This window comes from Salvelinus sp. IW2-2015, linkage group LG25, assembly GCF_002910315.2.
Source record: "Salvelinus sp. IW2-2015 linkage group LG25, ASM291031v2, whole genome shotgun sequence".
Taxonomy (NCBI): domain Eukaryota; kingdom Metazoa; phylum Chordata; class Actinopteri; order Salmoniformes; family Salmonidae; genus Salvelinus; species Salvelinus sp. IW2-2015.
Genome location: NC_036865.1, coordinates 19,607,765 through 19,626,421, shown reverse-complemented (window position 1 = coordinate 19,626,421; position 18,657 = coordinate 19,607,765). Strand labels below are relative to the sequence as shown.

The window sequence follows — 18,657 nt, the reverse complement described above, 5'->3', positions numbered from 1 at the left end:
CTCCAAAGGTTTCCAGTCTGACTCTCCCAAAGAGGCTAAAATAGAGGATGAGGAGCCTTGCAGATTGTAGAGAAAGTTAAGCAGGACCTGGTCAAAGTTAGTGAGATACTGACAAAGGATACGGTCAAGGATAGCAAGACGGCTATTCAAATGAATAAAACAGATGAGGCACAGTGCTCTAAACAAGCACCAGTGGACCCCAGCCAAGCAACTGGATTATCCACCAAGATATGAGACAGTGGTTTCCTCAATCAAAACTAAGACAATACCTATACCAGACAGAGATTTTAATCTATTGAAGGTAGTAGAACTATTTGACAAATGACATTGGAGTGGCTCTATCTCAAAAACTGCAGATGCAAAGCATAGATCCGATGAGGTTAGAAGGGAAGGAGAGGAGAAACAAAAACGAATGCTTAAACCTGAGCACAAGCTGAAAATGCCACCCGCAAACATGCGGTCCTCTGCTCAGAAAAGGAGCTCTGTAAACTAGCAGATGTGCTATTTGGGCCTGATGCCATGTTAGAAATCTCCAGATGACATCTCACATGACCAGGACAAGAGTCCCCTCTCAGACAGTGGCTTTGAGACGAGGAGTGAAAGGACACCCTCTGCCCCACAGAGTGCGGAAGGCATGGGACCCAAGGCATTTTCCAGATATTCCACAGTATCACGGAGACAAGGACTGAGGTTGTTCGTGTTATAGGAGTTAGAGTCTCCTGAAGATAACAAGCAACCAATGATGGAGGATCAAGGGCAGTTCGATACACTGATGCAGAACCCAAAGGTCTGAATGCATCCAATGTGGACCAAACGAAATCATTTTCAGATGAAAATCAGCCGGACGATGACTCAATGGGCCAAGAGCATGCGTGTGAAGGAAGAGACCCACATCACGACTACCACACGATGGTGTACCACAAACCCCAGAGTAAAGAGAATACATCCGAGAGAATGGAAGAATCAAGTCAGTGCATGATATCATGAAAGCTTTCCAGTCAGGCAGGGATCCCTCCAAGAACTTGCTGGACTGTTTGAGCACAGGGCCGGCAATGATGACACATCGCGAGAGGGATATAAACTCAAAGCCCAAAGTTGAAAGAAATACCTCTCAGTCAAAAACAGGGGAGAGGGGTGAAGGGGTGAAGGTAGAGACTGCCACAGACAGCAGCACATCAGCAAAGTGCAGCCCTGCACAGACTGGCACTGGCTGTAGCGATGCTCCTTCTGGTGTCACTGTAGCCGAGACCACATCTTCATGCACCATTACGGCCTCTAAAGTTGACCCCAAATTACGCACCCCCATTAAGATGGGAATAGCCGTCTCCATTACAGTGAAAAAAGACTCTGGGGATCTCAAAGAATGTAAGGCAGAGAGGTCAGAAAGTCAGATGGCAGAGTACATTAACTTGGAAGACCAGTCAGTGGAGAGTCAGTCTAGCAGATACACAGACCCAAAGCTGTCAGAAAGAAAAGATTACCCTGCAGAGAACTGCAATAACAACAATAACCTTGAGTCCTCAAGCGTGCAGGCTAACTATATACAGTGTGGCAGTGTCGTGTTTAATTTGCAGTCGTCGTCTGAACCRACACTTCAGAAAGCCAGTAGGATTGAAGCTTTGTTCTGTAGTGACTCTGTAGAGAGAGTAGAAGAAAGCAGTGTTCAGGCTGAACAAAGAGAAAGTGAAGCCATCAAGGAAGCTGAGACGAAGCAGCAAAAGTCTAGGCTGCCTGTCAAAGCGCCAGGGTGGTCTTTTCGTACACAAGGCACAGCAATAGGGAAGCAAAAACCCAAACAGGTTGTCAAGGCTGAGGTCAGGAGAAGAGCAGAGCCTGTCATTGCCAAYGTAGAGCCCAGGTCTAGAATCCCAATCAAAGATATTAAAAAGAGCAGCACAACCAGCTCCCCAATATCAGTGCAGGTAACAGCTCAGTCTACCAGGGAGAGAGTAGCCATACAGTTACCCTCCAGGTTCTCCATTAAAAACAGATCTCAGGTTAGCTCGGCAGGTGAGACGAGTAGGGAAAACGGCAGCGAGGTTTGTAAACGCACCATCGAGTACTTTAAGGGCATTAGCGGGGAGACGCTAAAGCTGGCCGACCGCCTGTCAGATGAAGAGAAAAAGACACAGGGAGAACAGTCCGAGGAAGACAGCACCTCCAGGAGCACCTCTCTGTCGGCCCCCTCTCAGCCCTCCCGCTCGTCGAGGTCTGGTAGAGGCTCGAGAGCTGAGGCCGGGGCCTTGTCCGTAAGGGCTAAGGTCGACAGGGCCTCCGGCAGTGAGAGGAGCAGGAGGAGTAGGCGGACTGGTGGGAAGGAGGGCAGTCAGGTTGCGGGGCCTCGGGCGCCCCCCGTCGCGGAGATCAAGCCTAGTTTGTAAAACTTTCACACTTGTTAAAACCTTAGTTGCATGAAGTCGTTGTGATTGATTGCCTGTGGCGTGTTTATTCTCTTAAAATAGTAGCCGTCATTCTGTCATCGTCATCTATGTACTGTGTACTTGTCCTTGTCAGACTCTCCTCCTTCTCCCCCCAACCCCTTAGTTGTCAGATACCTCAGCATGCCAGAGTAGTGACTGGTGCACTGGCACAGCCAGTTTCTTGTTGACGGCTACTGAGTCTGTCTATCTGTCTGTCTGTGCAGGGTGGCTACTGAAAACAGCAGTTCTAGTTTATTCTATTTCATGTTCAAGTTGTGTCACTGAGCTAATTAGCCTTAGCAAAAACACAAAGGTTGTCCGCATGTGTACTGTCTAGTCCCATTAAGAACTGTGAGTCCACTAGAGCTCCTACGAGTACATGACTCTTTTGACCGATGTTTTTAATTTATTTTGTTTGTATAGTTCTTATGACAATTACTGCCTGCTTTGAGGATACATATTCACAAACATTCACAGAGCACCTGTGTCCAAATAACACACTGTAGTCCGTCATATTGTGTTTAGTCTGCCTTTTCTTGCCATTCTGGAAACCAAATCTGAAGTGTTGTCAGCCTAACCAACCCATTGAGTAATACAATTCACATTCACAGTAAACCTGTTGATTAAACATGTCTATATCAAACCCAGAGGAGAGGCTGCAGAACACTCCGTATGAATTTAGATCATTTGGAGAATTCTACGCTTGGCCAGAAAAGGAAAGAGTCCTCTGTACTCCAATTTCAGTCAGTAGAAAAGATACTGAACAGTGTTGATTAATAGATGTTCTCTGCCCTTCAGGTCCTCAGAGTCCCTGTGAGCGAACAGACCTGCGGATGGCCATCGTGGCTGACCACCTGGGACTTAGCTGGACTGGTAAGGAAATGGTGCTCCCTGGTCTTAGTGCCATCTGGCTTCATGGCCCTCTATCCTCCTGCTTTCCCCTCTCTCAAGAAATCAACACTGTATTATTGTGAGGAAACAGTGCCCTCTTCAGAGTGACACTTCCTGCACTGCAGCTCTGCATACTTGTGTTTATTTTATTTTTATTTCACCTTTATTTAACCAGGTAGGCCAGTTGAGAACAAGTTCTCATTTACAACTGGCCAAGATAAAGCAAAGCAGTGTGACAAAAACAACAACACAGAGTTACACATAAACAAACGTACAGTCAATAACACAAAAGAAAAGAAAAATAGAAAGATCTATGTACAATGTGTGCAAATGTAGAAGAGTAGGGAGGTAGGCAATAAATAGGGCATAGAGGCGAAAATAATTACAATTTAGCATTAATACTGGAGTGATATATGTGCAGATGATGATGTGCAAGTAGAGATACTGGGGTGCAAAAGAGCAAGAAGATAAATAACAATATGGGGATGAGGTAGTCGGGTGTGCTATTTACAGGTTGGCTGTGTACAGGTACAGTAATCGGTAAGCTGTTCTGACAGCTGATGCTTAAAGTTAGAGAGGGAGATATAAGTCTCCAGCTTCAGTGATTTTTGCAATTTGTTCCAGTCATTGGCAGCAGAGAACTGTAAGGAAAGGCGGCCAAAGGAAGTGGGGATGACCAGTGCAATATACCTGCTGGAGTGCGTGCTACGGGTGGGTGTTGCTATGGTGACCAGTGAGCTGAGATAAGGCGGAGCTTTACGTAGCAAAGACTTATAGATGACCTGGAGCCAGTGAGTTTGGCGACGGATATGTAGTGAGGGCCAGCCAACAAGAACATAGAGGTCACAGTGTTGGGTAATATATGGGGCTTTGGTGATAAAACGGATGGCACTGTGATAGACTACACATCCAGTTTGCTGAGTAGAGTGTTGGGGCTATTTTGTAAATGACATCGCTGAAGTCAAGGATCGTTAGGATAGTCAGTTTTACGAGGGTATGTTTGGCGGCATGAGTGAAGGAGGCTTTGTTGCGAAATAGGAAGCCGATTCTAGATTTAATTTTGGATTGGAGATGCTTAATGTGAGTCTGGAAGGAGAGTTTACAGTCTAACCAGACACCTAGGTATTTGTAGTTGTCCACATATTCTAGGTCAGAACCGTTCAGAGTAGTGATGCTAGTCGGGCGGGAGGGTGCGGGCAGCAATCGGTTGAAGAGCATGCACTTAGTTTTACTAGCATTTAAAAGCAGTTGGAGGCCATGGAAGGAGTGTTGTATGGCGTTGAAGCTCGTTTGGAGGTTTGTTAGCACAGTGTGTAAAGAAGTGCCAGAAGTATACAGAATGGTGTCGTCTGTGTAGAGGTGGATCAGAGAATCACCAGCAGCAAGTGCGACATCATTGATATTTACAGAGAAAAGTAAGCCTGTATGATATAGAAATGGATGTCTTGAATTGATGTGATGTAATGTGCTTTTTGATGTGTTTGCAGAGCTAGCTCGGGAAATGGACTTTTCTGTCGACGAGATCAACCACATCCGAGTGGAGAACCCCAACTCCCTGACGGCGCAGAGCTTCATGCTACTAAAGAAATGGGTCAGCCGGGACGGTAAAAACGCAACGAGTGAGTGCCCCTCTTTCTCCCAAAAGTATTTATACCCCCTGTGGCTTTCTATTAACAGTTATTATATCACATGTCTCACTTTATTGCACTTGTATGATTGTGTACCACAGAGCTTCACAACCCGGTTTCATTCCACTCTCATTCCACTCTCATTCCACTCTCATTCCACTCTCATTCCACTCTCCTTCCACTTACATTCTGAGATGACTTACAGTACCAGTCAAAAGTTTGGACACACCTACTCATTCAAGGGTTATTTTTAATTTGTATTCTTTTCTACATTGTAGAATAATAGTGAAGACATCCAAACTATGGAATAACACATATAGAATCATGTAGTAACCAAAAAAGTGTTAAACAAATAACATTTTATTTTAGATTCTTTAAAGTAGCCACCMTTTGCCTTGATGAAAGCCTGTCACTCTCTTGGCATTCTCTCAACCAGCGTCATGAGGAATGCTTTTCKAACAGTCTTGAAGGAGTTCCCACATATGCTGAGCACTTGTTGACTGCTTTTCCTTCACTCTGTGCTCCAACTCATCCCAAACCATCTCAATTGGGTTGAGGTTGGGTGATTGTGGAGGCCAGGTCATCTGATGCAGCACTCCATCACTCTCCTTCTTGGTTAAATAGCCCTTGCACAGCCTGTAGGTGTGTTGGGTCATTGTCCTGTTGAAAAACAAATGATAGTCCCAGTAAGGGCAAATCAGATGGGATGGCATATCGCTGTAGAATGCTGTGGTAGCTATGCTAGTTAAGTGTGCCTTGAATTATAAATAAATCACCAACACCATCACACCTGCTCCTCCATGGTTCACGGTGGGAACCACACATGTGGAGATCATCCGTTCACCTACTCTGCGTCTCACAAAGACATGCCGATTGGAACCAAAAATCTCAAATTTGATCTCATCAGACCGAAGGACAGATTTTCACAGATCTAATGTCCATTGCTCATGTTTCTTGGCCCAAGCAAGTCTCTTCTTATTATTGGTGTCCTTTAGTAGTGGTTTCTTTGCAGGAATTCGACCATGAAGGCCTGATTCACGCAGTCTCCTCTGAACAATTGATGTTGAGATGTCTGTTACTTGAACTCTGTGAAGCATTTATTTGGGCTACAATCTGAGGTGCAGTTAACTCTAATGAACTTATCCTCTGCAGCAGAGGTAACTCTGGGTATTCCTTTCCTGTGACGGTCCTCATGAGAGCCAGTTTCATCATAGCGCTTGATGGTTTTTGCGACTGCACTTGAAGAAGCTTGAAAAGTTCTTGAGATTTTCCAGATTGACTGACCTTCATGTCTTAAAGTAATGATGCTGTCGTTTCTCTTTGCATCTCAAATATAAAATATATTTTGATCCGTTTAACACTTTTTTGGTTACTACATGATTCCATATGTGTTATTTCATAGTTTTGATGTCTTCACTATTATTCTACGATGTAGAAAATAGTAAAAATAAAGAAAAACWGTTGAATGAGTAGGTGTGTCCAAACTTTTTACTGGTACTGTGTGTTGAAGCAGAATGGCCTCTATGTTTATTAAGATTCCTAGTGCAGCTGTCTTTCAGCTGCATATGAAGTCACCTTTCCTTGTCATGCTCCAGCAGTCTTTTAGAACTACTAAGTACATTATGTTCAGTACAGGAAAATTTGACCTATTTTCCTGGTACAAGAGAAGAGGACAACGGCAATCCTCTTTCCATCTTCACACACTGCAGTGTGATAGTAAACTATTTATATTGATTACCTCGCAAGAGTTAAGACAATGAAAACATCTGGATTAACGACCAGTGCGTATTGTACAAACAACTGCCATATTGTACAACAGTGTCTTGACTTTGTTTGACTGACTTCCGGGTTGTCTGTTTCTCTTACAGCGGATGCCTTAACTGGAGTGCTGACCAAAGTCAATCGGATGGATATTGTGACTTTACTGGAGGGGCCGATATTTGACTATGGTAACATTTCAGGCACGAGAAGTTTTGCCGATGATAACGCTGTTTACCTGGATCAGGCTGATGGTAAAGTTTAGCTCCATCTAGCTGACCTCTTACCTCTGCTGCCACTCTTTTTTTTTGCATTAGAACTGTAGCAAAAATAAGAACAAATTGCCTGGCTATACTATTGAATGCAATTTGCCTATAGAGACTACAGTACCCTATCTTAGATAGGCTGATGTCTGACCCTTCGTTTTATGGCTTTATTTCCAGCTTGAGTATGCCCATTTTCTGACATGCACTCAAATGAGTGTGAGGAAAAGTTAGCATGCAGAGTACCATGGGTTCACTTTTAACCTAGTCAATTCAGGAAATGTATTATAATTCACGTTATGAAATGACTGGGTTACTATTAAATTGACACTAACCCTGATGATGAAGGTAGCATGTCAAACCCAAAACATTTCTAAAGAGGTCTTAATTGACATGACCCGATCACCACTTTGATATTATTTAAGCCCTCTAAAAATCAAATTGCATTTGTGCATGAAGGGTTTTGAAAGATGAATTGATGACAAACACTAAAACAATCCATGATGCTAACCAGTTGCATTCTGTAAGACACTGTTTTTACCTGATTACCTTGTACCTTTAACAGGACACTACTGTATAAACCCTTTGTTCCCTAATGCATGCAGTAGCCATAGACTCAACCGTCTGAACTCATCTATACCTCTAGATCTGTTTACTTCTCTAGTCTCCAGTACCTCCAGTTCCTCTGAGCCGTCCCTGGATAGAATGACAGAGCTTCCTCTGTGAAACCAGACTACCTTCCTCCCCTCATGCTCTCGTCCATCGCCACAGCCCAACCTCCAGGGCAGCTTATAACAGCTCTTAAGCGCTTATTAAGAGTCTTGTGCTGTCATCTCTGCTCTTCCCAATCCCTTTCCCTTCCCTGTTTCCTAATCTCTCAAAATCACCTCTGTCCTCTCATTCATAATTGTCTTGTGTTGCTAACACGTTTTTGTATTTTGTTAGATTTTTTTGTATGTCTTTGTTTCTCTTTAATCGTCTTGTTTCCTCACCTGTAGCATGCTTCGTTGTTCCTGAGAGCTCCTCCATCTCTTCATTCCCAGTTTCTCCCTCGATTGAGAATCATTCCCTCAACCCTGATTCCCCCTTGGTCTTACTAAGTCCACACCCCCACATCGTCCATTATCTCCCAGCCGATCTCCAAGTTAATGGTCCTCTGTCTTACTCATGGACCTCACACCTTTACCCCCGTCCCCACTGCCTGATCCAGCAACCTCTCCTCTTCCATGTCTCCTTCTCGACCCCCAATCTTCAACTCTTCAACCCACMGGGGACCCCAGTCAACCCACACACTTGTCCTCTACTCCTATACCCCAGCTAATTCCCTCATTTCCTGCTCAGTCACCAAGTCTTAAACCTACTGGGGACGCCACAGCCCTCTCCTCTACTCCCACCCCCCAGCTGTCTCCCGATGTGACCCCATGCCGGTCCCAATTTCCCCCTTCGTCCCACCCCATCTCCTTTGCCGTCCTCCCCCTAATATCAGCTGCATGGTCTCACTGCCRTAGTCCTGGCCCTACCTCCCCTCCCATCCATTCCCAGTCCCCCTTTCCTGTGTGTCAGTGTCCCTGTGTGTCTCCCGTACCTTCTCTGTACGCCTATGTAGATATTCCATAACAAATTATCTTCTCCTCTCCCTTGGGATGGCATCGACCTCTCTATCCTGGAAACATGAATCTAGGCCCCCTCTCATCTCTTCTTTTATCTTTCTGTGTGAGCATGACTGAACACGCACTCAAATCTCAACTAGTAAAACCCACTCATCGCACATATGCAAAATCGTATTCCTGGCATGCCTCACATACACTACCGTTCAAAAGTTTGGGGTCACTTAGACATTTCCTTGTTTTTGAAAGAAAATCACATTTTTTGTCCATTAAAATAACATCAAATTAATCAGAAATACAGTGTATACATTGTTAATGTTGTAAATGACTATTGTAGCTGGAAACGGCTGATTTGTTATGGAATATCTACATAGGCGTACAGAGGCCCATTATCAGCAACCATCACTCCTGTGTTCCAATGGCAGGTTGCGTTAGCTAATCCAAGTTTATAATTTTAAAAGACTAATTGATCTTTAGAAAACCCTTTTGCAATTGTGTTAGCACAGCTGAAAACTGTTGTTCTGATTAAAGATGCAATAAAACTGGCCTTCTTTAGAAATTGCCAAGAAACTGAAGATCTGAAATTGCCAAGAAACTGAAGATCTGGTACAACGCTGCGTACTACTCCCTTCACAGAACGGCGCAAACTGTCTCTAACCAGAATAGAAAGTGGAGTGGGAGCTGCCAGTTGAGGGCTTGTGAGGCGTCTGTTTCTCAAACTAGACACTCTAATGTACTTGTCCTCTTGCTCAGTTGTGCACTGGGGCCTCCCACTCCACTTTCTATTCTGGTTAGAGACAGTTTGCGCTGTTCTGTGAAGGAAGTAGTACACAGCATTGTACCAGATCTTCACTTTATTTCTCAGAACAAGAATAGACTGACGAGTTTCAGGAGAAAGTCCTTTATTTCTGGCCATTTTGAGTCTGTAATCGAACCCACAAATGCTGGTGCTCCAGATACTRAACTCATCTAAAGAAGGCCAGTTTTATTTCTTCTTTAATATGCACAACCGTTTTCATCTGTGCTAACATAATTGCAAAAGGGTTTTCTAATGATCAATTAGCCTTTTAAAATGATAAACTTGGATAAGCTAACACAACGTGCCAATGGAACACGAGCGATGGTTGCTGATAATGGGCCTCTGTACGCATATGTAGATATTCCATAAAAAATAGTAATTTACAACATTAACAATGTCTATACTATTTCTGATCAATTTGATAATTTTTAATGGACAAAAAAAWTTGCTTTTCTTTCAAAAACYAGGACATTTCTAAGAGTCCCCAAACTTTTGAACGGTAGTGTATATCATTTATTTATGTTTTCTTATCTCATCTCAAAGGCTGCATATGAATCCATCCCTTTAACAGAAGAAAATAAACTTGTCATTAAACTGTTCAAAGCTGCCACGGACATAAGTATTGATCGTTTTTGTCCGTGTAAATATAATTTGTTTTATCACAACTTTACCTTGAATTTCTCTAAGATAGCTCTCAATTGAATCAAAAGTGATGAATATTGTGCTGGTGATTTGTGACACCAGTGTCCCCTCTGAGTGTTACCACAATTAGTGTGTGTTTTTCGTTGCATGCTCTATTGTCCGTCTCTGTGCATTTGTCCATGTCACTCAGTCCATGTGGTGTGTGTTTTATGTGGGATTTCTTGTGTCAAGTGCTTCCATGTGCTTATATCATCTCCCAACAGATTATCACAGCATCCTAGCGGAGCTGCAGTCCCCAGTCCAACTGCACTCTGACCCTCCCTTCACGGAGCTCCACTCTGAACCCCCTACCCTCACCATCGACCCCACCCCTGTCCAGCTCCACCCACACCCCCCTACCCTCATCCTCACCCAGTCTGAGCCCTGGACTGGCCACATGGAGCCTAGTGTGGACCTTGACACCTCCACTAGAACCACCCTTAGGCCCTGGGAGCTGTCCCTGTCCATTCACACCCTTCACTTAGATCCCACCGCTGCCACCAACACAGGAATGGCTGAAGGTGACCAGGTGCTGATGGTACAAGTGGAAGAAGAGAAAAAAGAAGTGGACATAAGCCTCCAACAGCAGGAGGACAGSAGACAGACAGGGGCATCAGTGGTGGTGGCTGAGGGGGAGGCTGAGGAGGTTGTAAAGGGAGGTAGTGAAGAAGGGGTAGAGATGGGTGAAATGGCAGAAGAGGGGGATAAAGTGGTAGAAGCAAAGATCGGGGCTAAGGTGGTGGAGGGGGGTAAGGTAGCGGAAGAGGGGGCTATGGTGAGGGTGGAGGGGGCTAAGGTGGGGATGGAGGGGGGTAAGGCAGTAGAGAATGGGGCTGAAGTGGTGGAAGAGGGGGGTGCATATCTCTCCCCCCAGGCCTGGGCTGAGGCGTTGGGGGAGCAGGGTGTGTCTGGTTCCACCGAGGAAGAGGATGAAGACGAGAAGACAGAAGATAAGTTAAAGTCGCTATTGGAGGATATTCATTTGGAGGAAGGCTCAGAGGAGGAGGACGAGGAAATGACGGAGGCCAGGGTTCAGGAGATTCTTAGTCAGGTGCAACAGGCAGAAAAAGACGTGTGTTCACTTCCAGGTTGGCATAGTGACACATCCAGCGTCAACGTGGAGCCGCCCACACCCGGCCGCAGTGTGAGCTCAGACCTGCTAGACCGCCAGGAAAATAGGTACACAAAACTAAATTATTCCATCACAGTTATGGATTAAGGATAAATACACTTTCATGTAAATCTACAACTGGGATTTAATATCTTCGCCTCAGTCTTTCTGCCTTCGTCACAATTTATTCATTCAATTTAATACCAATCCCATCCTATTCTCAATCTAACTCTTTATCTTAATCAATGTTGATCTCAATCATAATCCTAAACCATTCATCTGAGTTTTAATCTCAGTCTCAAATGTACCCTTTTTCCTAATCTCTCCRCACAGCCAGGAGAAGTCCAGTGACTCCATCACCTCTTCCTCTAGAGGGGAGCTAGCGAGGTCTAGGCACAATGGCGAAAACACGGAGCTACCACCTCAGGACGGGTCACTTCCTGTATCGCAGGACTCAGCCAATGGAAGAACTGGATGTGGGAAGGAAGAAGGCACGCTTGTATCTGAGAGGAAAGTCCAGGTAATTGCAAAGACTATGCAAAATAGTGTACTGTAAATGTTTTTTTTTTGAATGTGTGTTTACTACAGTGAATACTGCTCATCAGGTGGATCGCTGCTCCCTTTTTACAGTGACACATGAAGTGGATGTCTATARTTTCAAATCAACTGTAAATTTAACTGGAACAATTTTTCCAGATGTGACATTGTTTATTTTTATAGGTGTTAGAAGATCCTTGGGATTGTGTGAAGCAAAAACTATTCTCTACCACCTACGTATTTTGTGTTTCCATCCCCTTCTCACTGTCTGTAATGTTACTTAACTGCATTCATCAGCAGCGTTTTAGTGAGTCCGGCTCTGACGAGGAACGGACTGTCACCACCAGGGTGTTTCGGCGCCGGGTCATTCTTAAGGTACCCTGCTGAGACTGGGTGAAGTTTGGTTTAGGTTGGCGGTAGATAGTTCATCTGACTTTGCCTCCTGGTGTGCAGTGGACTGGTGTGGCTCGCTTAACTGACAGCAAGCGGTGGGAGTTAAAGGAAACGTCTGAAATGTGTGATTGCGAACAGTGTGTGTACAGTGTTTGAATGGTGTGCGTGCGAGCGTGTAAGTGTGTCCTGGCCTGGTAACCTGCTTTCATAGCTTGACTTTAATCAAGGAACATTCTGTGTCTCACTGTTGCCTCTGTGATGCCATTTAAAGGGACACTTCACTTTCATTTTGATTTTGCTTGAGTCAACAACTCTTGGGGAATTCAAAGATATTCTGTCTTCTCTAGAGGTTTGCTTGCAGTTTGATGGTGCTGGTGATGTAAAGTGTGTTAATGGTTTGCTGTTACACTGGCTGAGATGAATTTGGACCAGTTCTGATTGTAGTCCTAACCATGAACACTTACAGGGAGAACAGGCAAAGAATATTCCGGGCGAATCAGTGACAGAAGAACAGTTTACTGATGAAGACGGTAACATCATCACTAGAAAAGTAACTATCTGCCACTGCCTTCACTCTGATTCACCGTCTTCCTAAAAACACACCTCTAAATTATCATACCCACCTCCTCTAAACTCTCCTCCCAAAATGACCTATACCCTCTCTTTGTGTTTGTGCGTGTATCTCGGTCATACTCTCTCCTTATTGACCATGATCACTATCTCCGCCCCATTTCCCAGGTCATCAGAAAGGTCATCCGTCGGGTGTCCACGCCCACGCCTGACGACCAGGGCGGGGACAGGGGGAGTTGGGACCGAGGAGACCCCTGGCCCTGCCCTTTCTTACTGGAGGAGGAGTTAGAGGTTGGCATGACGACGGAATAGGCTTCATAGAGAGTTGCCCCAGGGGTGGGTTCTAGGGTTCTGAGCCTGAACAGAAAACAGGCGGGTCAGAACCTTTGGACCTTTAACTCAGTATGGGGTGTTGTGATCTGATGTGGAGTGCTGCGGCCAATGCTACCAGTGTGTGTATGTCTGTTTTGAGTGTCTGTGTGTTTGTGCGTCTGTGTGTGTGTGTGCATGCAATGGGTGCTCAGTGACTAGGATGTTGCCCCAGCTATTGTTGCAGGTTGACATTTATTTTCATGAGTCTTGTCCTGGAGGCAGAACTGAGCAACTTCCCTGTAGATAAGCCAGCTGCGAAGTCCAAATTGTCTATATTGTAAAAATGTATGCGGATAAAATTAGCTTTTTGGTCTTAATTTAAGGTTAGGGTTAGGCATTAGGGTTACCAGTGTGGTTAGGGTAAGGTTTAAAATCAGATTTTATGACTTTGTGGCTGTGCCAGCTAGTGACCACTCTGTAGTGCTGACTCCAGGGCAAGATTCATGATGTTAACTATTGTTAACAGCTATTGTTTGTGGCCCACATTCAATTGGAGAACTGATTGTTCTGACATGAACCAGGTGCACACTGCCCTGACACTTTATTTTTTCTTGTTTCTGGTGATATAACTCCTCTGGGCTATTCTTTTATTTCCAGGAATTTGCCTCTAGGACACATGCCTCTAGTATGTTGTGTGCTTTCACTTCATGGTATCCTGCTAACTGTGTGTAATGCTAACATTTGCTTGGTGGGGTTTACTGCTTTCAGGTTGATGGTTTCAGGTTGCTATTGTTACAACATCTCACCTCTGGTCTAGCTGCACTCGGGTTGCTGTTTGAGGTTGCTGTGTTGGGTTGCTGCTTGTCAGGATAGGGTTCTGAGATTGGCTTTGCCTCACTCGTATGTGTATGTGTGTTTCAGCAAGGAGATGGAGCTAAAAGCAGGAAGGAGGAGAGGAGGTTGGGAGAAAAGAAGCTTCAATCGTAGGGGTAGCTGTGCTCCACCAGGTACTTTACCAAGTAAAGTGATTTAATCCCCCCACTTCTCTAATAAAATCATCATTTTTATACCCCACACTGTTCAGTGGTAGTGCTCAATATTTTCTGATCCATTCCATGTACATGTGTAAACCTGGTGCAGCTCTGCTCCATTTCACTATACTTGTTCTGTTTTCTTCTGCACTGTTCTCCACTCTACATTCCTGCTCTGATTAATGTACTTCATTCTACTCCAAACAGTACACACACACAAGCAGACCTTCATGTTTCCAACTGAAAGTCTGACTCTTGTCTGTTTTGATTCTGGCTGCGTTTTGTCCTGTCAGCTGTGTGGGTGACTAGTCACAAAGGGAACATGGGTGATGTTCAAAACACACCTATTGTCACACATATACTCTCTCTAACTCTCTCTTTGTCCATTAAATCCCCCCCACAGGCCAGCTCATAGACAGCCCATTGTGTGGGAATTACATTACAAAGAGAAGTGGCTATCTGATTGGTTACTGTTAATCCCTGTAAGGTGTTGTTAACTATTTGCATCAGTGAATTATTCAGTTTAAGCAAACCTGAGTAAAAAGAGTAGTGGCACTCTAATGAACTGTGGCTCAACTGGTGGTTTCCATGACAACCAGGGTGACCATGACAATTGTAGCCCACAGACCTCTTGATGCTCTCTAGCATCGTCGAGTGATTGCTCCCGTAGATTTGTGGGTGGCTTGCAAAATGGAACTTGTAAGCATTAGTGAATGCATGGGCTATGTCCTCTAATAATGGCTCCCTTCTTTCAAACAGCTGCCCAAAATGCTGCCAATATCTGATATATTGTAATATTTTCTTAATTTTCAGGTGTGCAGGAATTCTTCTCATCTGTTTCCAGGGCAGAAAGTTACAAACTGAAAAACTCAAGAAATTTCAGCCAGGACTTGATCCGTCTGATTTCAATATGAGCATGAAAAACTCACTCCCTGTCAATTGAGGGACCTGGAAGGTTCTCACCATGGAATCTGAATTCTAATTGTATGGCTCTCACATCCTGTGGTCTATGGACCAGGAGAATTCTGCTTCCTGTTTGTGACTCGTAACGTGCCATTGGTGTCGTGAGAGCTTTTGAGGAGCATTGTGGTGACAACAAAAAGGACTCCATCACAGAAAAACTACAGGTGCAACTGAACATACACRTGTGACCAAAGATGGCSCAAAAGCTCAATTCTAGTAGTAGGAGAAAGAAAATCAACAAAATTACACAAAAACTAGAGGAACACTTCTGATCCACCTCCAACACTCGCCTTATAGTTTTTTCTTGGACCCATAAATGTCAGGTTGTAAATTGCTGTGGGGTTTGTTTTCCTTTTTAAAACTAAAAATAATACACAGCTTTTTCATGTATATAAATTACAATGTGTACAATAAAAAAAAATGATGAGTTACAGGATGATAATGCACAGGAGAGAACTTTACAAGTGCTTTCAACATTATTATCAAAATGGTTCCACTTTTAAGGAAGATTTGAGTGTAACTTCACACGTTCTTGTATAATTCATTATTATAGCAGGTATAATGTTTGTATATGAAAAAAGCTGGTTAGATTTTAACAGAGGACATTTCCAGAAAATCTTCTGCGAATTTAAGTGATTCCTAAAAAGGGGATGTATCTAATTCTGCAAAAGCAGAGTACTCATATTTTCATGCATGCCGTTCACATTATTTTAAGTACAATTTTTACAAGTTTGCAAACACTGTATTAAAATGAGAATTAAAACCCTTTATCTGTGTACACATATAGTCCTTACATTTGTCACCAGTTTTATATTTGAAATGAAAAAAATACCATAAAAGCATTTATTGTGTCGGGGACTAGGAACAGTATGAAGAAAATTTGTTCTATAGCTTCTTGAGGGTTTAATGTAGTCTACCGTTTGTCTATGTAAAACTGAACGGCAGCTTCTGCTGGCATTAGCATAAATGCTATGAGAAAGAAGTTATCTGAATGTATATGCTAGTAGACTGGCTCGCCGTAAAACTATAACTGTATTGTGTGTATTGGCTATAAGGTGTAGAGTTCTCTGTACGCTGTAAGACTGTTTGTAATCATTTTAGCAGTGTGTCATTTGGTTTTATGAAGGCTGCTGTGGTTTTAAAGAAAAGGTGTAATTTCCTTTTGGGCTTTGGTGAAGTACTTCCTTAAATTTAATCTACTCACATAAAGACATAAGACATTATTTGATTGTAGCTCTTAATAGAATATGTATGACAAAAACACTGGATGGTCAAACGATTATTTAAGCATCAAATGAATTGTGTGATCTTTCTTGGCTTGAGAATCTGTATGCAGTGTCTAACTAGCATTCATTTGATAGCTCATTGGCGATTACTTTGCATTAGATCTTCTCTTTGTATTGGTTTGACTAGAGGCCCATGTAGTTCAAGTGTGGTGTTATTCTGGTGTGAAGGCTCAGACTTAGTGTGATGATGTTTATGCTGTGGACATGACAACCATGTAAAGGACTTTTTCTTTTTGACAAGTGAAGTCATTTAGGGTATTGTATCATATCTCCCATCCTACATGTCAATCAGGGGGTAGAGGCTAATTTGATCAATTTTGTTTGATATGTGTTTCCACTTGAGCTAATTTTTTGATGTACAATTCTTACTAACAGAGTGAAGCCATTGAAATGTAACTATTCTAGCACTTTGGTTATTCAAAGTCTTCTTTTAGAGGCTATAGCAGTAATGACGCCACCACAATGTTTCAATTTAAAAACAAAATAACAAAATAAAAATGCATTGATTTTGCAATCAGTTGTTTCTGTTTTATCTTTGTGTTTGTTTATGTGATGTTGAATCTCTTATGTTTGGAAGAAATTCCAATGGATTGAGAAATGTTTAGGCTAAGGAATAAGAGGTTGGCAGATCAAGTCAAATTTTATTGGTCACATACACGTGTATCTATGATGTAATGTATGATTGAACAATTAGCTGGACACAAGAAGAGGTAGTATATCAACAATAACAAAATGACATTTTCAAGAATTGAAATCTTCTATAAAGTGTTTTTCGAAGCCTCGTTTATACAACACCACAGTGAGAACCTGCTATTAGCACATTCATTATCCTTTTAAAGAAGTTAGCCTAAATGCAGAACAAATTGCAAAAATCAGTAGCTAAGCCAGAGATGAACACGTCTTTCTCATAAACTATCATAGCCTTGGCTGGGTGGGGTGGGTTCTCAGGCTATAGTCTTTTCAGATCTACAAAACCCAAGAAGCCATCAAGAAGTGTCTATTATATAGGGAAGGGCTGGAGGGAGTTTCCACTATTGTTAAATCCATGCGAGAAAGTGTGGCAGTGCACACTTTGGGAGAAGGGTGGAAAATCGGGACTAGGAGTTTATTTAAAATGTTGTCGCAGACATGACTGGTAAGATGATATAAGGGGTCATATTCAATCAAACCCACACTGCAGAAACATACTGTTCATGTATTGTGCCTTTTTGTTAGACTACTGTTGGATAAAGCTAAACATCAGTGGTTTTGGTTTCCCCCAGTAATATTGTCCACTTAATTGCAATATACTACATATTTACTTTTCTTTATATACTTTTCTGTATCCTATGGCATCAATGAGCATTAGCACAAAATAAGACTGAGCTAGCTCTTCTTCTTCAATGAGATTTAATGGCGGTTGGCATCGAATAAATGTTGCATTACCGCCACCCACTAGACTGGAGTATAACTCCCTTATACTTTGCTTATATTTTTTATATCAACACATTTTTTTGTAATACAACAAATACTCTACCATCTAACACTACATTAATAGTAAATACAGTACTCCACTATATAAATCTATTTAGTGCTACTTCAGGCCAACAGCCTGAAAGGATGAGACACCACAACTCTTCTGATGTCAAGTCTCGCACACCCAAATAGCTCTCTGCAGCTGCCACCACAACCTCTATTTTCTGCGACTTAAGTTCCGTCCCTGCAGTACAGTTGATATCAATTACTACAAATGCCAAAAATCCAATATTACTGAAACATATATCACTTGTTGGTTTATCCCTATGTACTGGATACTCACACCACTCCTCTCAGGATCCCTCCCCCTTGACCCATCTTCCTCTATTTTCTTCACTGCCTCAGCATATGACAACTTCTGCTCTACTCTAACCCTCGAAACCTCAACCTGCCTCTCTTGCACTGGAGATTTCTGATCCCCAGCCCCATGGGCACCTCTACAATTAACACATTTCCCCAATGCTACACATTCCTTTGTCTCATTCCCTTCTGCACACTTCTCACACCTAGGAACCTCCCTCCTACACACTGTAGCCCCATGCCCAAAAGCTTGACACCTGTAACAACGTAATGTAGTCGGCACAAAAGCTCGTACAGGATAACTTATACAGGTGAAGTCGTAAGTTTACATACACTTAGGTTGGAGTCATTAAAACTCGTTTTTCAACCACTCCACACATTTCTTGTTAATTAACAAACTATAGTTTTGGCAAGTCGGTCAGGACATCTACTTTGTGCATGACACAAGTAATTTTTCCAACAATTGTTTACTGACAGCTTATTTCACTTATAATTCACTGTATCACAATTTCAGTGGGTCAGAAGTTTACATACACTAAGTTYACTGTGCCTTTAAACAGCTTGGACAATTCCAGAAAATGATGTCATGGCT

The 18,657-nt window shown here is 43.0% G+C and overlaps 1 protein-coding gene and 1 pseudogene across 1 annotated transcript in view; both read left to right on the top strand.

Annotated features, from left to right (window-relative positions):
* The window catches only part of LOC111951794 (ankyrin-3), a 116,800-nt gene extending 100,036 nt beyond the window's left edge, over positions 1 to 16,764 (top strand). The window contains exons 36-45 of the mRNA XM_023970008.2: positions 3,219 to 3,293; positions 4,799 to 4,930; positions 6,808 to 6,951; positions 10,272 to 11,226; positions 11,492 to 11,678; positions 11,993 to 12,070; positions 12,555 to 12,638; positions 12,827 to 12,949; positions 13,892 to 13,977; positions 14,815 to 16,764. Of these exons, the coding sequence (XP_023825776.1) occupies positions 3,219 to 3,293; positions 4,799 to 4,930; positions 6,808 to 6,951; positions 10,272 to 11,226; positions 11,492 to 11,678; positions 11,993 to 12,070; positions 12,555 to 12,638; positions 12,827 to 12,949; positions 13,892 to 13,957 (1,844 nt within the window). The 3' untranslated portion in view covers positions 13,958 to 13,977; positions 14,815 to 16,764. The remainder of the gene's footprint in view (positions 1 to 3,218; positions 3,294 to 4,798; positions 4,931 to 6,807; positions 6,952 to 10,271; positions 11,227 to 11,491; positions 11,679 to 11,992; positions 12,071 to 12,554; positions 12,639 to 12,826; positions 12,950 to 13,891; positions 13,978 to 14,814) is intronic.
* On the top strand, positions 2 to 706 carry LOC139022960 (ankyrin-3-like; annotated as a pseudogene).
* Positions 16,765 to 18,657: the final 1,893 nt, after the last annotated feature.